At 35.2% G+C, this 24764-nt stretch overlaps 1 protein-coding gene and 1 pseudogene across 1 annotated transcript; both read left to right on the plus strand.

The window, feature by feature from the left end:
- The first annotated feature begins 2201 nt into the window (after positions 1 to 2201).
- On the plus strand, positions 2202 to 24764 carry AGR3 (anterior gradient 3, protein disulphide isomerase family member). Its single transcript, XM_009242962.3, has 8 exons — positions 2202 to 2241; positions 5573 to 5708; positions 10344 to 10407; positions 21539 to 21591; positions 22142 to 22218; positions 22747 to 22810; positions 23585 to 23668; positions 24545 to 24764. Exons 2-8 carry the CDS (start codon positions 5600 to 5602, stop codon positions 24592 to 24594), a joined length of 501 nt encoding a protein of 166 aa, XP_009241237.3. The 5' UTR covers positions 2202 to 2241; positions 5573 to 5599; the 3' UTR covers positions 24595 to 24764.
- LOC100434150 (cell cycle checkpoint protein RAD17-like) lies at positions 17849 to 19991 on the plus strand (annotated as a pseudogene).

Below are 24764 nucleotides of genomic sequence, written 5' to 3' on the forward strand. Positions count from 1 at the left end.
ACATTACAGGATCTAGTTTCACTACCCCACAGGTACTCGACTTGCTCTTTCTCAGTCTTAAAATTTATTTAAATGAATATTATGTGAGAAGTTTAACACGGATGCAGAATATTTTGAGATTTTTCCATAACCACTCTCAGTCAACAAGAAGTTGAAAGCTTTCCCAGACTTTTCACTAACAGAGAGATGTAAGGATTATTGCCCAGCCATTTCTTTGCTTTGCAAAGGCTGGCTGGATTTAAAATTAAAATTATATGTCAAGTTTCATAACCTTCAGCAAGAAGGATTCCATTTGAATAGCATGTTCCAGGGAAGGGTCCCTTTGAGAATCCTATGTAAGGAAGAAATCACAGTTAGACAAGTACACAAATCAGCAGTACAGTTAAAGAATATACAACCTAGCTACATGAAGTTTCTTTCAGGACAATGGAAAGTTTAATTAGGAAAACAGTAAAATTTTCTATATCAAATGAGAAAATCCATATACCCATCTTTATAGAACAAAATCCAACAGTCCTGCTTTTAAGAGATGTAGTTTAAGAATAATGTTTACCTTCTTGACATGGTCAACTCAGCCAAATCCAGCACTACATCTAAAGTTAAAATACTGGAAGCACACCCCCTTTAACATCAGGAGCAAGACAATCATCACTCCCATTCTTGCACAGTATATTTGTTAATATATTCAGAGCAATTAGACCCTTCCCCACAAAAAAAAGAAACAAAAAAAGAGTGAGAGAAGGGAGGGATGGAGGGATGGAGGGATGGAGGGATGGAGGGAGGAAGAGAGGGAGGGAGGAAGAGAGGGAGGGAGGAAGAGACGGAGGGAGGGAGGGAGGGAGGAAGAGAGGGAGGGAGGAAGAGAGGGAGGGAGGGAGGGAGGGAGGAAGAGAGGGAGGGAGGGAGGGAGGGAGGAAGGAAGGAAGGAAGGAAGGAAGGAAGGAATTTATAAACAATACCCTGGATTAAGGTTCAACAAACATTTTCTGTAAACATTTATTAAAGATAGTAAAAATTTTAGGTTTTGCAGATCATACAGTCCGTGTCACAAGCACAGTTGACCCTTAAACAACATAGATTTGAATTGCGTGGGTTCACTTAGAGAAGGATTTTTTTTTAATAAATATATTCCTTCACATGGGCAAGTTCTGCATCCACAATCAAAAGTGGATCAAAAATACTGTGTTCATGGGATGCCAAACCTGCATATGTGGAGAACCAACTTTTCATATCTGTGGGTTACGCGGGGCCAGATACGGGACTTTGAGTGTGCACAGATTTTGGTATCCACTGTCCTGGACTGTACCGGACTTTGCTGTTGCAGTGCAAAAGTAGCCATAGACACTAGTAAGCAAATGCACAAGGCTGCATGCCATCTGCCACATCTCTCTCTACTTAAGGACACTGAAATTGAATTTCATATAACTTTCACATGTCACAAAATATGATTCTTTTGGTTTTTCCCCAACCGTTTAAAAATGTCAAAATCGTTCCTGTTTCCTGGGCTGTACAAAAAACAGGTATACCAAATTTGATGACACCCTGCCCTACATTATTTTAACAGTAATTAAATAATTACTCTCAATTAATTAAACAGTATCTATTAGATAAATTTAAACTTATCTAATGGCCTGTTTTTCTAATTTTTTGTGCAGTAAAGGTTTTATAGAAAAATTGTAAAGAATAATCAAATTATGAAAATGTTCAATTTTAAAACAGAATTTTTATTTCCTTCTCTCTCAAAAAAAAAAAAAAAGGACCCAATCTCTTTAGCTGTTAATTATATTCCTGTAAACAGAGTAACCCTTAGGAATTTCTATTTGAACAATGGCATGCACACAGTTCTTAAATTCATTCCGTTTTCTTTCTTCCTTTTCTTTTTTTTTTTTTTTTTTTTTTTTGGTGCTGAACTTCAGCCAAACGTTAAATTACCTTGGGAAATAAAAGGTAAAAGAGAAAGAAGCACAAAGATGGTATTTGACCTTATTTTATGAGGACATTCAATCTTAATTTAGAGAAAAAGAATAGAGCTTTTTTAGTGTGAGAAGCATGAGAACTGGAAAGAAGTACAGAGTTTTTCAGACCGGCCTATTTTTCTAAGTTTGTTTTCCGGTAACTATGCTCTTGTTTCTATGCAGGTGAGGTTGTAGGTCAGGTGTGTGTGTGTGTCTATAAATCCACACCCATTTTTAACCAGAAACATCCAGAATACATTTCCAACAAGAGCACTGGCCAAGTCAGGTAAGCAAGCAAAGTTTCCAGATTACTTAATCAGTGGTCAAGCTTTGCCATATTTAAATAATCACCTTTTGCTATTTAAAAGTGAAGCTTTCAGTAAAGGGTAGGAAAGTGAAATGAATTTTTCTTTTTCTTCTTTTACTGAACTGGATTTCCTTTGCTGGTTTCATAGTTTTATCTCTATTTATATTAATGGTATTAGAATAAATTGACGTCAACCACAAAAACGACTCTTTAAAAAGTATTCTACAAGTAATAATAGCTCTTCTTTATATTCTTTTAAGTCTTGTTTTATTTTAATATATAGGAACTTATAATATCAGTTACTTATGTTAAACTACTTTTGAAAAATAAAATACTAGTGTCAGAAAATGCTAACTGATCAATATTTATACAATCTAATTGCTGACATATGGTTATGTGCCTCCCAAATGCATTTTAAGCTGCTGTAGGCCTGTAACCACGCCATATTTATCTGTGTTCCCCCGAGTAGCTTAACCTTGCAACTGATACTAAAGGACCCTCAGCAGTTTACACTATATTTTACCAAGGAAAGCATTATTTATTCAAAATCTACAATGTACAAGTTGTATTGCTTTGTCACAGAATATATTTAATATCTATTTTATAATTTATCAATGTAAAACCAGAAAACCAAGATTTTTATTTTTTAATTAGAAAGTATTTGACAATAATACATAAATACTTGAAATTTTAAAGAAAAAATGGTTCCCACTTAACTCTAAACTTGGCAGCTTTAAAATAGCGAAAATGATGAAGTTATGCTTTTTCTTTTTTAAATGCAGATTCCACCTGCTTGTCTCTGTACCTAACATAGAAAAATCTTTCTAAAGATTCCTCCAGATTGACTTTTCTTAACTCTTCTTTATATCCAAGATCCCTGGAAGAATTTTAATGAAGTTTTGGACCCTATTCCCATGGAAAAGGAACAGAGGCAGATAAAATTTTGCACACAATTTCCAGGGGTTTTGAGCCTTCTGTAGCTCACCCACAGGCCTTCTAGAAGCCTGCTGGATCCAGGTTAAGATCCTGTCCTAGATGGTTGCTTCAGTTCCTCCACTGCAACTCCCAACCTGTCTAACTAAGGCTGCCTTCCCTGGGTTGGGCTTCGTGTTCCAGAGTCAACTGTCCCTGTCCTCTACTAAAATCCACCCTTTGTTTCAGTCTTTAAAGTACAAGATGACCAAGGCCTTAAGGTATAAGATGACATTCTGAAATGTTTTATGGTTTAATAAGTTATGAGAACTTAAACTGAAATTCTTATCAGGCACCATGATAATTGTTTAACAGGGTTTTTATATGCCTGGAAAGAAAGGACAGGAAAGGAGGGGAGACAAGGGGAGGGGAGGGGAAGAGAAGGGAAAGGAGGGGAAAGAGGAGGGGAAAGGAGGGGAAAGAGGAGGGGAAAGGAGGGGAAAGAGGAGAGGAAAGGAGGGGAAAGGAGGGGAGAGGAAAGGAGGCCAGGCGACGTAGCGCACCATTGTAATCACAGCACTTTGGGAGGCCGAAGCAGGTGGATCATTTGAGGTCAGGAGTTTGAGATCAGCCTGGCCAACATGGTGAAACTCCATCTCTACTAAAAATACAAAAATTAACCAGGCATGATGGCGGGCACCTGTAGTCCCAAGTACTTGGGAAGCTGAGGCAGGAGAATCGCTTGAACCCGGGAGGTGGAGGTTGCAGTGAGTGGAGATGGTGCCACTGCACTCCAGCCTAAGTGACAAGAGCAAAACTCTGTCAAAAAAAAACAAAAGAAAGAAAGGAGAGAGGAATAAAAGAAAGAAAGAGAGAGAGAAAGAGGAAGGAAGGAAGGAAGGAAGGAAGGAAAGAAGGAAGGAAGGGGAAGGGGAAGGGGAAGGAAGGAAGGGAAGGGGAAGGGGAAGGGGAAGGAAGGAAGGGAAGGGGAAGGGGAAGGGATGGAGGGAGGGACTACTGGGGATTAGGGAGGGAAATAAAGTAAGGTTAACCTGGAGTGGTAACATTTTCAGTCCATAGAGAGGCTGTAATAGATACATCACTGGGAAGGGGAAAATAGTATAATGGGAGGAATGAGGAAATGTCTGGAGAAATCTAGAATCTGTAAACTTCTTTACCACCAAATTGTTGTTCTCCTCTATGACTGCGGTTGCTATTTTACAATAACTAGGTGATTAAAATTGCCAAATGTTTTACCAATGCCAAAACATTATGTCTTATATATCTTTTCATTTTCCACAATGCCTACTACAGTAAAATATAGCAACATCTTTTAACAGAATCACTAAAGAATCAGTCACTAGCCATTTTGGCTAAGGAAATTTTACTATTTTGGTGATGAATTCAATACTAAATAATATAAGTCAATAGGAAAGACATCTTAAAGGAACTTTAAATCAATGTGAAGGATGTCTATATATTTATATTTTGAGGTAAAGTTTCAAAACTGCATGCGCCAACCATTTTCAAATGAGTTTTATATGCTAATGCTGTAACTAAACATCTCACAAGTATTAAAGACTTCCTGTAATATATTTATCAAGTGGTTTATGACCTGATCAGGCCCAACTTTGGACTTTAGTTTTTATCTTAACGTGCAAAGTATAAAAGACGCACATTGAGTTAAGAATCAGTTTGAATTCTAGATAACCAGGAGAGAATGTAATCATGACATGTCTACTCTTCTCTATACATATGTCTAATTTATAGTAATATGATAGTACTTGATTTTTATAAAGAGCTGTATCATAAACTGAAGGGCAAAAGTCTGAGTAATTGTTGGAAGGATGAGAAAGGTAAGAAACTATAAAGGAAGTGAAGGACAAGAATCCTCCATATTCTATTTTTCCTCTGATTTCTATTTTAAGCAATATTTATTCATGTATAATCTTATCTTAGTATAGAGTTAAAATGTTTTGACCTATTAGATGAAGGAGAATCAAAAGGCAAAGAATATTTCTGCATGCTAAAAGTCACTTTATGGTTTACAAGACATTAAAAAACATAATCTTATTTGAGTTTCATCTTGTTGGTGTGAACACTACAGGGCGGTTCAGAAGCCGACTTTGTGTGCCCTGATCCAGCTCTCTTTTAATCATACAGCACTATGCCCAGGAGGCTCAGAATATGATTTCTCACCAACTGAGCATGTACTGAGTTGATTAAGTATTTTAAAAATAAAATGTGAATGAAAGTTCTATGTGGTTGGTTATACCATGTCAAACCAAAAAAGTAGAACAGTTTATCATCACAGTATTGGTCCAACTCGTAGCAAATATCTTCTAATAATAGCTTGAAGTAACTCACTGTATTCTGAGAATTCCTTTTTGTCATCTAGCTTCTTCAGAGAGATTCTCTAGAAGACATGATGCTACACTCAGCTTTGGGTCTCTGCCTCTTACTCGTCACAATTTCTTCCAACCTTGCCGTTGCAATAAAAAAGGAAAAGAGGCCTCCTCAGACACTCTCAAGAGGTGTTGTAATCTTATTTTATTGTCTAAACTCAGTCATTTGGATTGCTTTTTAAAATATCTGGTGTCTTCACTCATAGTCTAATTATAAAGCAAATTCAACTAACTGAATGATTTTTGTTGTGTGTGACTTCAAAATGGATTTTTAAAAACAGAAGGAATCGGTTTATTTTAGGCAGTGAATCAAATCAACTAGCAAACAATAACATAAATTTGCATTATCTTTTGCCAAAATAATGGAGAATTGGCTTGCTGTCTATAACTTTGGTAACCAGAGTCCTAGAAAATAATGATTGATTGCTACATCATGTTGGTGTCCTAATAGCAATTTAAGATTCCTCAAAATTTGCTCAAATTCCCAGTCCTCTATTTCCCAGTCCTCCAAAAAAAAAAAAATTTGGAATGATTTTATATAAGCCTTCCCAGAAAATTATACTATACCCCAAACCCTGAGAATTCGGGGTAACTAAGTCTTTGCTATATTGACTCTGGAAGACAGTGATTTTAGACATAATCAAGGATTGCCATTGGCTACATGTTTAGAAACATTTCTTTTTGTACTTACTGTTTTACTTTGGCCTAAGAAACAAATATATATTCATCTGTAAACAAACATTTTATTTAAAAAAAATTCTTTTTTTTTTTTTTTGAGACAGAATCTTGCTGTGTCGCCCAAGCTGGAGTGCAGTGGCACGATCTTGGCTCACTGCAAGCTCTGCCTCCCGGGTTCACGCCATTCTCCTGCCTCAGCCTCCCAAGTAGCTGAGTAGCTGGGACCACAGGCACCCGCCACCATGCCCAGCTAATTTTTTGTAGTTTCAGTAGAGACGGGGTTTCACCGTGTTAGCCAGGATGGTCTCGATCTCCTGACCTTGTGATCCGCCCGCCTCGGCCTCCCAAAGTGCTGGGATTACAGGCATGAGTCACCGTGCCCAGCCAAGAAAACATCCTCAAAGTTAGTTTCTATATCTCTAAGTAACAGAAGTAGGAACAGAATTATTTGTCGCCACATAGCTATTCAAAATTAGCAGTATTACCACAAAGTACTTGACCATTTGTTTGCTCCATTCACATTACCACTGCAAATAGTGGTCAAGTGCCTTGTAGTAATACTGCTAGTTTTGAATAACCATGTGGGAACAAATAATTCTGTTCCTACCTCTGATATATATATATTATATATAATTATAACATAAATTATATATAATATATATTATAGTATACATTTATGTTATAATAAATTATATATAAATATATGCTTAATTATAAATACATATTATATAATTTCAAATTCTAAAACATTGACTTGCTTCCCAAGTATATTCATTTCTTAACAGATGTAGAGTGCCAGCCAAGTGCTCATCAATGTTTACCTAAGCTAATTAACTCTACTTCAGTTTAATAAACACACAAACTATATATACAGAAAGTCAATATATTTTTGCAAAAGAAAGGAATGAAAAAGTTGAAATATTTTCCTAAACATAACTCTGTCTCTCTATATAAGCATAATTGTTGTAAAACAATAAGCTCCGTAGCCTTAAAGTGACAAAGACTAAACTAGTTATTGCCCTTAAAGATTTTCCACGTCTGCATTAAGCAGCACTGTGATAACTATACCTCAAGGCATCAACATTCTGTGTGCTCACTTATAAATATTTATTTAAAACTCTTGTTGAATGTTTTGAAAAATATATTACATTTGTATGCCCTATTTTAAACAACTTAAAGGTTCTGTTATTTCCATTGATAGGAAACTAATTTAACACAGAAGATGACTGATATTAGCTGAGAGCACCATTATTGAGAATTGGCTTATATTTGGCAAAGTCTTTTACCATCTATTGCTACATGGGAGAAAATGGAGAGAATGAGGCTCAGAATGAATGAAGATTAAAGGTAGCGGTGAGTGGGAGGAGTCTGGATACAGAATAAAGAGTAGCATATGGAGCCCCTTGGAGCACAGGGCAGCACCAGTTAAGTAGAGAAGGTAGTAAGGAGAAAAGGAAGATTAATTAGAAAAAGGTAGTAGAAGGTTCAAGGAGAAAAAAATACACACACATAGAGTCATCCAAAAAAATCCAATTTCCTTTGAATCAGAATTGCTGAGTACCTAGTCCAGTGATTGGCAGATAGTAAATACTTAATAAATATATGTTAGATAAATGAATAAAATCTCAAAAGACAAGAAAATATAGCCAGAGATAGAGATAGGGCTAGAAATTAGAGTAATGAGCAGAAGCCATGAAGTGCATTTACACTGTGTACCAGCTTTGACCTATTGTGATTATAACAGAGTATATAAAAAATCATTATAATGCAATAAGGCTTTCCTACAGAGCTATGGACAATTTGTTGAGAATAGGGATTATATTGCCCTATGTTTGTATTCCCATTGCTTTGTGGAGTAAGTTACGCAGCAGATGTTCCTTTACTGTTTGTGGAACTAAGTTGAGCAGGAGCAGAGAATAGAAATGTTCCCCACTGCTAATGCTCCAGCATTGAATGATATTTGCAACAGAAGAGGGAAAATTAAGCAGAGGCCTAGTCTCACTTGCTGTTTTAGAATAACTTTTACTTAAAGTAAAATGTGGTGTATAGATATTGCATGTGTTCAACCAAAGTTGGAAAGAGAATCTTTCAGGATTATTACAGAGAGCAAGAATTCCTGTTAAGATGTGGCATTAAACTAACAAGAGATGTTTTGCCTGATTTAAAATCAGGCAAAAAAAAAACAAAAAACAAAAAACAAATATGTTGCTGGTGAGTATATAAAATGATGCAGCTACTTTAGAAAATAACCCGGCAGCTCCTCAAAAAGCTAAATATAGAGTTACCATTTGATCAACAGTTCCTCTCCTAGGTATATACCCAAGATAAATGAAAATGTATACCACTCAAAAACTTGTATATGTATGTTCATAGCGGCATTATTCATAAAATACAAAAAGTGGAAACAACCCAAATATCCATTAACTGGTGAACAGATAAATAAAATATGGTATAGTCATACAATGGAATAATATTTGACCATAAAAAATGAATTAAATAATAATACATGTCACTATAAGGATGAACCTTAAAAAGGTTATGCTGAGTGAAAAAATCTAGTCACAAAAGCCTACATATTGTATGATTCCATTTATATGAAATGTCCAGCATAAGCAAATCTATAGTGACAGAAAGTAGATTAGGGGTTTCTTAGGGCTATGGCATTTGAAGAAAATGGGGAGCAGGTGATGGCTAAATGGTATAGGGGTTCTTTTTGAGGAGATGAAAATGTTCTAAAATTGATGTGATGATGGTTTCACAAATTCATGGATATACTGAAAAAAGCATACATTTTCTTCTTTTTTTTTTTTTTTTTTTGAGATGGAGTCTCGCTCTGTTACCCAGGCTGGAGTGCAGTGGCGCAATCTTGGCTCACTGCAACATCCACCCCCAGGTTCAAGCGATTCTCCTGCCTCAGCCTCCCGAGTAGCTGGGACTACAGGCACATGCCACCACACCCAGCTAATTTTTGTATTTTTAGTAGAGACGGGGTTACACCATATTGACCAGGCTAGTCTTGAACTCCTGACCTCAAATCATCCACCTGCCTCGGTCTCGCAAAGTGCTAGGACTACAGTCATGAGCCACCACGCCTGGCCAAAAGTATACATTTTCAATAGGTGAGTTGTATTGGCGTATGAATTTTATTTCAATAAAGCTGTCACCAGAAAACAAACATGAAAAACAAGCAAAAATTATGGAATCATATTTATCAAATTTTATCATATTTACCATGATATTAAAGCCAGAAATTGTGGTCTGACAACATTTGAAACGTACAAGAAAATCTGGGCCCAAACTGACTTCCAAATATTGCTAATTTTCACATTAATTCAATCTCTCTCATTCGTAGACTGAGACACTTCCTGAAAATACTCAGTAATGTTTTTGGAGGTTCTGCACATTCTTCTCCTTGATGATCTTATTCTTTAATTGCTAATATACATTCCCAACTACTCATACCATTTCTTTAAGGCTAATGGGTTCTGTCTATATTCATTGCTTTCTGTTTTTTCTCTCCATTCTTTTGGGTGTTTCCAAAACACATGTGTTGTATTATGTCTCTAGGCCATGAAATTCCCACGCAAGAATTTTTTCCATGTCAGAATTCAAAGCAAAACTTGGAATTCCCTTATTTCACAATGTATACTGACTTAGAAGAGGTCAACTTCTCTTGGGACCCAAAATAGGAGGGCATTGTAGAGTACAGCCCAAAGGATTCCTAATATTACAAAGCATGCAAAGATGAACTGTTACTTTCCAAATGTTCCTAAAGCCACAGCTTTTACATTATCCAAAGATGTCCTTTCAATCAGCTCTAATCATAACAACATGTATTAAGCACTTACTGGGTTCAAGGCCATGGGCCTCGAGGTTTGAAATGCAGTAGCAAAACCTCAGTACTGCAATCTAAAGGGAAGTCACCTCCATATCTTGTGAAAATTGTGTGTCCTCTGCACCATATGTCAGCCAACAGCTTGATGGCTTAGTTAAATATCTGTAGGTAGATATCTGATTATTAGATACCCATTTCAGAGCTCTGCTCTAGTTCTGGGTTACTGCATTGATCTCTCTCTTCTATTTCAGGATGGGGAGATGACATCACTTGGGTACAAACTTACGAAGAAGGTCTCTTTTATGCTCAAAAAAGGTAACATGCCTCTCAGCTCATTTTTTTCCTTTTATTTGTAGTAGACTCATAATAATTGCACATATTTATGGAATATAGAGTGATATGCTGATACATGTACACAATGTGTAGTGATCAAATCAGTGTAATTAGCATATGCATCACCTCAAACATATCATTTCTTTCTGGTGGGAACACTCAAAATCCTCTCTACTAGCTTTTTAAATATATACAATAAACTATTGTTAACTGTATGTACCCTATAGTGCTGTAGAATACTACTCGAACTTATTCCTCCTATCTAGCTATATTTTTGCATCTATTAATCAACCTCTTCTTATCCTTCCAGCTCTGAACCCTTCCCAGCTTCTAATAACCAGAGTTCTACTCTCTACTTCTATTAGTACAACTTTTTTTTAAGCTACCCTATATGAGTCAGAATTTGTGGTATTTATCTTTCTATATCTGACTTATTTCACTTAACACATCTCCAGGCTCATTCATGCTGCTGTGAATGACAGCATTTCATTATTTTTATGGCTAGGTAATAGTCCACTGTGAATATATAACACTTTTTCTTTATCCATCCATCCATTGATGGACATTTAGGTTGATTCTATATCTTGGCTATTGTGAATAGTGATTCCATAAATATGGAGATGCAGATATCTCTTTGATATACTGATTTTTTAAATAAATAGTAGTAGGAAAGCTGGATCATATGGTAGTTATATTTTTAGTTTTTTGAGAATCCTCTATATGTTTGCATAATGGCTGTACTAATTTACATTCCTACTAACAGTGTATAAGAATTCCCTCTTCTCTGCATCCTCACCAGCATTTGTTATTTTTTGTCTTTTTGATAATATCAGTTCTAACTGTGGTGGGATAATATCTCATTGTGGTTTTGATCTGCCTTTCCCCGATGATTAGAGATGTTGAGAATTTCTTCATATCCTTGGCCATTTGTGTGTCTTCTTTTGAGAAATGTCTATTCAGATCTTTTGCCCATTTTAAAATCAAATCATTTGGGATTTTTTGTTGTTGAGTTGTTTGAGTTCCTTGTATATTCTAGATATAAGGTCCATGTCAAATGAATAGTTTGCAAATAATTTCTCCTATTCTACAGGTTGTCCCCTTATTCTTTTGTTTCCTTTGCTGTTCAGATGTTTCTCAGGTGACATAGTCCCATTTGTCTATTTTTGTTTTTGTTGCCTGTGCTTTTGAAATCTTACCCATACATTTTTTTGCAGGGAACAATGTCCTGAAGGGCTTCCCTTATATTTTCTTCTAGGAGTGTTATAGTTTGGGGTCTTACATTCAAGTCTTTAGTCCATTTTGAATTGATTTTTGCATATGGTGAGAGATAGGAGTCTAGTTTCATTCTTCTACATATGGATATCCAGGTTTTCCAGCACCATTTATTGAAGAGGGTGTCCTTTCCCCAATGTATGTTCTTGCCACCTTTGTCAAAAATCAGCTGACTCTAAATATGTGGATTTATTTCTGGGTTTTCTATTCTATTCCATTGGTCTAGGTGTCTGTTTTTATACCAATACCATGCTGCTTTGTTTACTATAGCTTTGCAGTATATTTTGAAGTCAAGTAGTATGATGCCTGCAGTTTTGTTCTTTTCACTCAGTATTGCTTTGAACTATTTGGAGTCTTTTGTGGTTCTATACAAATTTTAAGATTTTTTCTTTCTGTTTCTGTGAAAAATATCATTGGTATTTCGATAGAGATTGCATTGAATCTGTAGATTGCTTTTGGTAGTATGGTCATTTTAGCAAAATTCATTCTTCCAATCCATGGCATGGGATGTCTTTCCATTTTTTGGTGTTCTCATCAATTTCTTTCATCAATGTTTTATAGTTTTTATTGTAGGGATCTTTCACCTCCTTGGTTAATATATTCCTAGGTTTGTGTGTGTGTGTGTGTGTGTGTGTGTGTGTGTGTGGTTTTTGTTTGTTTGTTGTTTTTTTTGAGATGGAGTCTCGCTCTGTCGCCAGGCTGGAGTACAGTGGCACGATCTCAGCTCGCTGCAACCTCTGCCTCCCAGGTTCCAGTGATTCTTCTGCCTCAGCCTCCTGAGTAGCTGGGATTACAGGAACATGCCACCATGCCCAGCTAATTTTTTATTATTAGTAGAAACAGGGTTTCACCATGTTGGCCAGGCTGGTCTCAAACTCTTGATCTCAGGTGATCCGCCCACCTCAGCCTCCCAAAGTGCTGGGATTACAGGCATTAGCCATCATGCCTGGCCTTTTTGTGGTTATTGTAAATAGCATTTCTTTCTTGTTTCTTTTTTTCAGCTAGTTTGTTATTGTTGTACAGAAATGCTACTGGTTTTGCGTGTTGATTTTGTATCATCCACTCTCCGTTAATTTTAACAGATCATATAGATACCTCATTGATGAATAAAAAAAAAAGCATTTTAGTTTTCAAAAGGATGCCACAAGTATTTGTTCTGCTATTGTATGCCAAAGGGACTAATAGTTGCTATTAGAATGCATTTTATAAACAAAAGCTCTAAATACCTCTGTATTAATGTCTTCATTACTCAGTCAAGATTTTGAGTATGTTGTATAAACAAAGCAGTATTACTTATTAGGCATTACACAAGCTTAGACAGAAAACTGGTTTAGGGCAGCAGTTCTACGGCCTGCCTGTTTGAATATCACAGCAATTTGAGTAGCTTTTTTAAAAATCCAAATTTATAATTAATCAGTCAAGTATTCCTTGAATGTCCACTGCTATGTGCCACACACTGTTCTAGGCTCAATGACCAAGTATGATACCATTTTTATTCTTAAAGACCTACTAAGTCTTTGGGAATGAAGCTGAGAAACATATTATTAAAAGCTCCCCAAGAATGAATGACATATCTAAAGAACATTCTATTGCAATACTCTTTAAAGATGAATAAAGATTCCAAATTAACTATTGTTTCAATACTGGACAAGTATTAGAAAAGAAAGAAGTCTACAGAAGAATCTCACTTCCAAATATCAGTGTAACAAACAAACAACATATTAGTAAGGAGCACCAGAAGAACATTTAAAAATATACTCTGATAAATTGAGGTTTAGTCTGGGAATGCCAGGGTGGTTTAGGATTAAGAAATGTACTAATTAAAATAATTTAATATTTATAAGGAGACAATTCATACAAGTATGTCTCATCTCCATCAATTCTGAAAATGCATTAATAGAATAAAACATCTATATTTGAATTTTTAAGACTTTGTATTTGACAATATTAATTTCTTTAAATTAATCCCAACAATAGCATTCCAACAGTAGCAACAACAACAAAAAACCAACATTATGCTTACTGGGAAAACAAACAGAAGTGTCCCATTAAAGTGTGGATAAGACAAGTATATCTACAATCACAACAATTACTAACATTTTTCTGGAAGTACTAACTAATGCAATTATAGGAGGAAAAAGTAGAACATGTAGAAAGGAAAAGTTAAAACTATCTTTATTTGCAAATGATAATTTATATACATGAAAAACTAAAAAAATTTAAATATTCAGAATAACAAAAATTCTGTTGAATTAGATGAGAATAAATTGATATTTAAAAATTGACTGCATTTATATATAGAAAAACACATACAAAAAAACTTGTTAAATACCTCATTTACAATCACAAAAAAGAAAATACCCCAGAATAAACTTGACAGAAGATGTGCAAAATCTATATGAACCTATATACACTGAAAAGAAAAAAGAAATTTCCAAACCAATGGCAGTGCCTATTATATTCTTGGATAGAAAGACTTAACATCATCAAAATGCCAATTCTCTCTATAGTTAAAAAACTTTTTAAGATGATCACAATAAATTGTGATAAGATTTTTTAAAAAGATAATTCTAAAATTGAAATGAAAAGTAGTTAGGATAGTTAGGAACATTCTGAAAAGAGAGCAATAGGGATTAGGCCTTAATCATTATTAAACATTTTACAAAGCAATAATAAACAGTATGCTACTTGTAAATAAATAAAATATAATAAAAGTATAGAAATAAAACATTGAATGTAAATGGATTTGGACCTCCAATCAAAGAGTGACTCAATGGATTAAAAAACAGCTTCCTCCTGCCCCCTGCAAAAAAAAAAAAACTCACAAGACCAAACTATAGGCTCAAGCGATCCTCCTGCCACAGCCTTTCAAGTGGCTAGGACTACAAATGTGTGCCACCACATGGGCCAATTTTTGTACTTTTGGTAGAGACAGGGTTTCATCATGTTGCCCAGGCTAGTCTCAAACTCCTAAGCTCAAGCAATCCTCTCTCCTTGGCCTCCCGAAGTGCTGGGATTACAGGCATGAGCCACCATGCCAGGCCTCACTTCACCTTGAAGGATGTTTATTAAGTGCAATTGAAAGGATCAAAAAATATATCCTATATAAATGGAAACAAAACAAAACAAAAAAAGTAGCTACACTTATATCAGATAAAACAGACTTTAAATCAAAAAATGTAAACAGAAACAAAGAAGGTCATTATATAATAACACAGAGATTAATTTACCAAGAAGGTATAACAATCATAAATATATGTTCATCCAACATCACAGTACCTAAATACATAAAGCAGATATTATAGATCTGAAAAGAAGAATAGATTGCAACACAATAATAGTAAGGGACTTCAATACTCCACTTTCAACAATGAACAGATCATCCAAAAAGTCAATAAGGAAACATTGGACTTGAACTACACTTTAGACCAAATGGACCTAACAAACATATACAGAGCATTTAATCAAACAGCAAGAAAAGATACATTCTCATAGCGTAGGGATTATTTTTTAGAACAGATCACATGATATACAAAACTAGTCTAACAAATTTAAGAAGACTGAAATTATATCAAGTATCTTTTCTGACCATCAACAGATGAATTGATAAAATATGGTATATGTACACAATAAAATACTATTCAGCAATTGAAATGAAGGAAATCCTGAATAGCTATCCAAAGAGCCTATCTCCTTTGATGCTCACTATCCACTTAAAATTAAAGCAGTATTTAAAAATCATTCTATATACCCAGACATTAGTCTGGGCAATGATTTTTTTCATATGACCTCAAAAACATGAGAAACAAAAGCAAAAATAGACAAGTGAGATTACATCAAACTAAAAAGCTTCTGTACAGCAAAGGAGACAATAACAGAGTGAAGAAATAACCAACAGAATAGAAGACAATATATGAAAGCCGTACATCTGAAAAGAGGCAAACATGCAAGGAACTCAACTCAATAACAAAACAAAAATGGAATTTGTGTTTTAAAAATGGACAAAAGACCTAAATAGACATTTCTTAAAAGAAGACATACAGGCTGGGCGCCGTGGCTCATACCTGTAATCCCAGCACTTTGGGAGGCCAAGGCGGGCGGATCACTTGAGATCAGGAGTTCAAGACTAGCCTGACCAACATGGAGAAACCCCATCTCTACTAAAAATACAAAATCAGCCAGGCGTAATGGTGCATGCCTCTAATCCCAGCTACTTGGGAGTCTAAGGCAGGAGAATTGCTTGAACCTGGGAGGCAGAGGTTGTGGTGAGTCAAGATTGCACCATTGCACTCCAGCCTGGGCAACAAGAGCGAAACTCCATCTCAAAAAAAAAAGACATACAAAGGGCCAACAGGTAGATGAAAACAATACTTAACATCACTAATTATCGGGGAAATGCAAATTAATACCACAATGAAATACCACCTCACTGCTTTTAGAAAGGCTATTATCAAAAAGATGAATAATAGCAAGTGTTGGTAAGAATGTGGAGAAAAGAGAACTCTTTTACACTGTTGGTGGGAATGTAAATTAGTACAGTCATTATGGAAAGCATAATGTATGGAGATTACTCAAAAAATTAAAAATAGAACTACCATATGATCCAGCAATTCCCTGCTGGGCATATATCAAAAAGATAAAATGGGTATGTCTAAGAGATATCTGCACTCCCATGTTCACTGTCATTTGCAACAACATAGAAGAACCTAGAGAACATTATGGTGAGTGAAACAAGCCGGATACAGAAAGACAAATGTCACATAATCTCACATGTGTAATCTAAAAAAGTCAAACTCATAGAAACAAAGGAAATGGTGGTTACTAGAGTCTGGGGGTAAGGATGGGGAGTTCTTGCTCAAAGGACACACATTTCAGTTAAGTGAAATAAATTGAAGAGATCTGTTGTACATTGTGGGAATAATAGTTAATAACAATATATTTTATATATGAAAATTGCTGAGAGTAAATTTTAAATATTCTCACCACAAAAAATAAGTATGTGAGATGATGAATATGTTAAATAGCTTGATTTAGCCACTGCACAACATATACATATATCAAAACAGCATACTGTACACCATAAATATATACAACTTTTACTTGTCAAATAAATAAATAAATTGATTATTGATAGGTAGTTGATAAATTCCATAGATAAATAGATACTACAGGAATTTTTTAATATAGGAAGTGGTATTTTAAATCGGTAATGGGGAGACAGATTATGTAACAATTAGTGTCAGAAGTTGATAGCCATCTGGGAAAAACAAAAAAATTCGCATCCATATCTCACATTTATGCAAAAATAAATTAGAAATATATAATTATGAAAATTAAATCATTATGGTGCTAGAAGATACCACTGCAAAATTTTATTTCTTTAAATGCTTGGAATAGGGGAGAGCCAAGATTATAGTGAGGCAAGAAAGATACTGGTGGTACAAAAATAAAGCCTCTATTTTAGTCCTCTAGATGCTCCCCTGGCCTCATGCTAGTGCTGTCTGCTAGGCTTGAGCATAGCCAAACAAAGAAAAGGAGAAGATAAAAGAAAAAGTCTAAAAAGAAATTACTAATATTTTCGATTACATGGAATTTTCTGCATAACCAAAAACTTACAGTAAACAAAGGAAAAATATTCTTTTAAATGGAAAACTGCAGCACATATTACAAGGGTGACTTTCTCTAATATACAACATACTCCTATATATTAACAAGAAAAAGGTCAACAAGTCAACAGAAAAAAATGAGCAAAGAATATGAAAGTTCACAGAACAGAAAAATAAGGAACTCAAACATATAAGACTGACTACTTTTTATAAGAAAGACAAACCACATTCATTTCCCTCTTTTCACCTGTTGGACAAAAAAAATTTTGACTAACAACCAGCTTTAGTGAGAATAGTGAAAACAATTACTGTTCACGCTACCAGAGAGAGTATGAATTGGTACAGCTTCTATGGAGAGTATATATCAGAATTATAAATGCACACACTCTTTGACCCAGAAATTCTACTTCTGGAAATGTATTCACAAACATACCCACCTATGTGCAAAATCATTTTTTAAAAAAACAGCATGGTCTCTCATTTCAGGAACCTGGCATCTTCAGTGACAGTTACCCACTTTTCAAAGGAGGTGAATTATAGTTTAATGTACTACAGGTCCTATACTACGGATGGGAACTATTACAGCTTATAATGTCAAAAACTTTTCTTAGACCAAAGGTATCTTCCACAAAGGTAACAGACTGGATTGACCCATCATTCAATGATTTTCTAGAGTGTAGAGTCATCTCTACTATTACTGCCACATCATTAGGTGTGAATAACTCAAGTCATAGAGAAAAAATGAGCCTTCTACATTCGAAAGTAAGATATTTCCAGCTAGAAAAATAGGAAATCTGTCTTCCTTAGAACAGATTTATGGTTTAGAAAATTCAAGACTATCTGTCTGAAAATGAACCATGGGTAGATAAATATAAACCAGAAACTTAGCATGAACTTGCTGTGCATGAAAAGAAAATTGAAGTTGAAACCTGGTAAAAAGCTCAAGTCTTAGAAAGGCAACCAAAACAGGATGGAACTATTTTATTAATAACAGGTCTTCCTGGATGTGGAAAGACAATGACCAAAAAAACACTGTCAAAGGAGCATGGTATTCAAGTACAAGAGTGGATTAACCGAGTTTTACCAGATTTCCAAAAAGATGATTTCAAGGAAATGTTTCATACTGAATCAAGCTTCCATATGTTTCCCTATCAGTCTCAGATAGCAGTTTTCAAAGAGTTTCTACTAACAGCAACAAAGTATAACAAGTTACAAATGCTTGGAGATCATCTGAGAACTGATAAGAAGATAATTCTGGTTGAAGATTTACCTAACCAGTTTATCGGGATTCTCATACTTTACATGAAGTTCTAAGGAAGTATATGAAGATTGGTCGATATCCTCTTATATTTACAATCTCTGACAGTCTCAGTGGTGATAATAATCAAAATTTCTTGTTCTCCAAAGAAATTCAGGAAAAGCCTTCTACCTCAAATATTAGTTTCAACCCTGTGGCACCAACAATTACGATAAAATTTCTTAATCAAATAGTGACTATAGAAGCTAACAAGAATGGATGAAAAATTACTGTCCCTGACAAAACTTCTCTAGAGGTGCTCTATCAAGGATGTTCTGGTGATATGAGAAGTGCAATAAACAGCCTCCAGATTTCTTCTTCAAAAGGAGAAAACAACTTATGGCCAAGGAAAAAAAGAATGTCTTTAAAATCGAATGCTATGCTGTCAAAATCAAAACAAAGAAAAAAAACTGATAAGAGTTTTTGAAAATCAAGAAGTCCAAGCTATTGGTGGCAAAGACGTTTCTCTGTTTCTCTTCCGAGCTTTGGGGAAAATTCTATATAGTAAAAGGGCATCTTTAACAGAATTAGACTCACCTAGGTTGCCCTCTCATTTATCAGAATATGAACGGGATACATACTTGTTGAACCTGAGGAGGTAGTAGAAATGTCACACATGCCAGGAGACTTATTGAATTTATATCTTCACCAAAACTACATAGATTTCTTCATGGAAATTGATGATATTGTGAGAGCCAGTGAATTTCTAAGTTTTGCAGATAACCTCAGTGGTGACTGGAATACATGCTCTTTACTCAGGAAATATAGGACACCTATAGCTATGAGAGGTGTGATACATTCCAACAAAGCCGGAGGATATGCTCATTGCCAAGGAGAAGGATCAAGTTTTTGACCCTTGCACACACCCCAGTGGTTTCTAATAAATAAAAAGTATCGAGAAAATTGCCTGGCAGCAAAAGCACTTTTTCATGACTTCTGCCTACCAGCTTCCAAACTCAGCTACTGCCATATCTTGCTCTACCAACCATTCCAAAGAGAAATCAAGCTCAGATTTATTTTATCGAAGATATTGGAAGGCTCCCTCTGAAGCAACACTTTGGAAGACTGAAAATGGAAGCCCTGACTGACAGGGAACATGGAATGATCGACCCTGACAGTGGAGATGAAGCCCAGCTTAATGGAGGACATTCTGCAGGGGAATCTCTGGGTGAACCTGCACAGGACACAGAGCTGGAAACCAGATCTCTTCCTCTGAGTCAGAATAGTGCCAGTGAACTGCCTGACAGCCAGCCTCAGCCCTTTTCAGCCCAAGGAGACGTGGAAGAAAACACAATAATAGAAGACTATAAGAGTGATGGGACATAGAAGCCAGCCTGCTAATGAGATTGCTACTTCACAGATTCATTTTTGTTTCATTCAGTGGTACTTCAGCAGAGTTAATATACTTCTCTGATGAATTACACAATAGTTTGTTAATTCTCCGTTCCTGTAGTATTTCATCACAAGAAACTAACTCTTCTGTCACCTTGAAGTAAATAGAAGATTAAGCCTTCAAATAATCTCTGAATCTTTTTCTGTAGGATTTATTAAATCTATGAGTGGTTTAAGGAGAGGTCAGTGTGTATAAAGTGTGTTTGAACATTATGCCAAATATCAAAATGTGAAGGACTAATTCAGAATGCAAAAACTTTATGGGGGGTTGTAAATATGAACTATACAAGAGTTTAGGATGCAATTATGAATGTAAAGAAACTGTGTGCCTTAAAAAAAACAGCATGTTTAGCAAATAAATGTACAAATGTAAATGTTTAGGAACAATCTAAACACAAGAGATTGGAAACAATTTAAATATCCATCTTTGGGGAGACTAATAAGATAAAATATATTCATATAATAGAATATAATATAAAAGAACAGTGGCATATCTAAGATTTATATTTTAAAAACAAAATGTAGATACTTGTGTGCTAGTATTTTTGTTTTTTAAAAAGAAATACATACACATAAATGTGAACATGCATCTGGGTATATACAATATATAAACATATTCATATAGATTTTCAGTTATATGACCTGAAAACCTCTGGGAGAAAATAGAAGAAAAAGTAATACAGCATAGTTATAGAAGCTAGCAGTAGGAGGAAGAATTTTTATCTTTTTAACTTTTTATGGTTAAAATCAAAATGACCTCCCAAAAATGTGTTCAATAGGGAACTCCCACTCAGGTTGTTTGTACATTCTGCAACGTGCAAGAATGAAAGGATGTGAAAATAGCCAAATAGCCAAATATTAACAGCTTTTTTGTAAAAACTTTTTAAAAGACTAAATTTAAAAGTCTTTGACTTTCCTGAAATCTTATACTAAGTGTTCATTGGAAATGAATACATTGTTCATAATATCCCTTTATCTCTGGATACAGAATTGATTTTCTGTAACCGCACTATAGAGTACATAAGAATTACCTAATAAGCTTGTTAAGCTACAGATCCCTGAAACCACCCCTAACCTCAGAGATTCTGATTGAGTGGGTCTGGGATGAAGCCTTTGGTTTTCTGTTTGTTTGTCTGTTTGAGACAGAGTCTCGCTCTGTCACCCAGGCTGGAGTGCAGTGGCGCCATCTCGGCTCACTGCAACCTCGCCTTCTGGGTTCAAGTGATTCTCATGTCTCAGCCTCCAGAGCAGCTGGGACTACAGGCTCACACCACCATGCCCAGCTAATTTTGGAATGGAGCCTTTCCTAATTTGGGAATGGAGCCTTTGAATTTAAGTTCTTAATAAGCTACCTAGTGATACTGATACTATCAGTTCTGAGGCCACAAATAGAGTAACACTGCTATTGACTATAGTGCTATGATTTGTAAATCTGAGATTACTACTGTAAGTCTTATTGAAGCTAATAAAATTTTAAATCTAACTCTACTGTATGTTTTGACCCAAAGTTAATCATTTGACTTAATTCCATACTTTCTTTGTTTAGTAAGAAGCCATTAATGGTTATTCATCACCTGGAGGATTGTCAATACTCCCAAGGTAATTTTAGCCCCTGATATCTTATTATAATATATAATATTTCCAATATAAAATAGGAAAAGTGACCTGGTAATAATAGCTAAGAAGGCACTCAGCAAATCCCATTAAAAAAAAAAATAGACAACTGCCAGAGTACCATCATTTTACTAAAGTGCTTAAAGACCACAATGATTGTTACCAATCTACTGAATATTTCTATTATATTTCCTTGGGAATTAGATTTTCCTCTTCTTCCCATGAAGAAAGGGGTGAGCTGAGATGGTATAGAAACACTGAAAAAAAAGTTGTTGTCTTAACCAATGAGTCAATGAGTTACATAAAATTATAAAACTAGTGTTCTCACTGTGATTATCCTTTGATGTCTCCTTGAACGGACTGTCCCTCATTGCTTTCCAATGAGGGACAAAGTGGCAATAGGCCAATGAACTATTAATATTTACACCTGAGTTATATATGCAAACAAATGCTAAATGTTAGCTTTATCTTGCTATGTTACATTAAAGGTCTCTTGATCCTTAAAACTAACTGGCAATTTTGTTTTCCCCTACAGCACTAAAGAAAGTATTTGCCCAAAATGAAGAAATACAAGAAATGGCTCAGAATAAGTTCATCATGCTAAACCTTATGGTACATAAACTTTATGATGTTTTCTTAATATTATAATTTCACAGAAAATTTGAATCCTTTTCTTTTTTTTTTTTTTTAACAGAATCTCGCTCTGTCATCCAGGCTGGAGTGCAGTGGTGTAATCTGGGCTCACATCAACCTCAGCCTCCCTAGTTCAAGCAATTCTGCTGTCTCAGCCTCCCAAGTAGCTGGGACTACAGGCACCTGCCACCATGCCCAGCTAATTTTTGTATTTTTAGTAGAGACGGGGTTTCACCTTGTTGGTTAGTCTGGTCTCAAATTCCTGACCTCAGGTGATCCACTCGCCTCAGCCTCCCAAAGTGCTGGGATTACAGGCATGAGCCACCATGCCCAGCCTCCTTTTTTTCTATTTTTACAGCACAAAGAGCTAAATGTTGGTTAATACAGAAAGTTATATGGAATTATAAGAGGCCAAAATATAATTTACTGACAGTCACACAAAATAATCTTGAAATTATCAAAAACAAATGAATCCAATAACATTCTTTTTTCTTCTTCTCCTGCTAGCATGAAACCACTGATAAGAATTTATCACCTGATGGGCAATATGTGCCTAGAATCATGTTTGTAGGTATGTATGTGATGTCATTTCATCAGATCTACAAAATTGGTAGAAATCAGCATTCTTGCTTTTATTTTTAAATGCCAGTTCAAGTACTATTCTTTTTAAAGAGAAGTCATTTCTCATCCAATAATATCAGCTCTTGTTAGTTCTACAATCAAAATCCACTATATCTGTAATTTGAAAATTTTAAATATTTTTTCAAAGCATGTATGCTATTAAATCTATATCCCAATGTACTTTCAACACAGTGCCCCAGACTAGATTGACGGAGATCTATGACACACTAAAAGGAGAATTCAGGTTAATTCATCATGAACCGACATGTATGAAAACTAATTTTGCTTATAAATTGGCTTGACATTTGTTTCAGATTAAGAAACAAAAATGATTTTAAGAACATTTTATGGATGTAGCCAGAGGTCATTATCCTAAGCAAATTAACACAGAAACAGAAAACCAAATAGTGAATGTTCACACATATAAATATGAGCTGAACACTGGTTACACATGGACATAAAGAGAGGAAAAATAGACAATAGGAACTCCAAAACGGGGGAAGGAGGGAGGGGGCCAAAGGATGAAAAACTAACTGTTGGGTACTATGTTCACTATTTGGGTGTTGGGTTCAGTTGAAGCCCAGACTTCAGCATCACACAATATATCTATGTAACAAACTTGCACACATAACCCCCAAATATAAAATAATAATAAAATTGTTACAAGAGTAAAGAAAAGAACATGCTAAATTATACTTTCGTGACTTGGTTTTTTTCTTGACAGACCCTTCTTTAACAGTTAGAGCTGATATAGCTGGAAGATACTCTAACAGATTGTACACATATGAGCCTCGGGATTTACCCCTATGTAAGTATTCACAAATGATCTCAAACAGTGGTCATAGCTGACCCCTGACTATTTGTTAAGGGCCAATGATGCCCTACATCAGTGCTTCTACACACCAGTCACTGAGGCTAGTGGTGGTGTTTAAATGCCAACTTCTAGCTCCCACCAAAATCAGAATTTTGAGGGTACCTCAGAATCTATTTTAACAGGGATGTCTAAGGGATTTTATGATTACTAAATTCTGAGCTTACTAAAAAGAATATAGTACACATTAAAATGACACAAACTTGAGACAGTCCATTCTCCTAGTATCAAAGATCCCATGCGATTTCATCAAATGATAGTAAAATCATTTCATTTTTCTTTAATGCCTATAAGCAAGGAGGTACAGTCTTACTTAGGACTTTAATCCTTTTTTTTTCTTTTTTTTTTTTTTGTAAAGACAGGGTCTTGGTATGTTGCCCAGGCTGGTCTCAAACTCCTGGCCTCAAGTGATCCTCCCACCTCAGCTCCCAAAATGCTGGGATTACAAGCATGCCCTACCATGCCTGGCCAAATCTATTTTTTACAACATTCATTATCAACTATATTTAATAAGACAACTGTGCCTGTAAGATCTAGCAATATTAATACAAAGTGATCCATTAAAAAAAAAAGAGGTACTCCTCAAAACCCCTCTGATGAAATTGTTCAAGATAAAGTTGACCAACCAGCTCTCAATGGTCTAATCCCTATATTTACATATACATTTTTAGCATATTCTTTAATGTCATAGACGAATTCCTATATTCAAAGCTATTCATTTAAATGGGCCAATTTCAGGTTCTAGAGTTAATAGATCATAGCATTTGTACTTTCATTTATTAATAGCATAATATATATTAACTCTTATTTCAGTGATAGAAAACATGAAGAAAGCATTAAGACTTACTCAATCAGAGCTATAAGAGATGATGGAAAAAAGCCTTCACTTCAGAGAAGTCAAATTTCATGAAGAAAACCTCTGGCACATTGACAGATACTGAATGTGCAAGTATATAGATTTTGTAATATTACTATTTAGTTTTTTTAATGTGTTTGCAATAGTGTTATTAAAATAAATGTTTTTTAAATCTGA

The sequence above is a fragment of the Pongo abelii genome, chromosome 6 (genome assembly GCF_028885655.2).
Source record: "Pongo abelii isolate AG06213 chromosome 6, NHGRI_mPonAbe1-v2.0_pri, whole genome shotgun sequence".
Lineage (NCBI taxonomy): Eukaryota > Metazoa > Chordata > Mammalia > Primates > Hominidae > Pongo > Pongo abelii.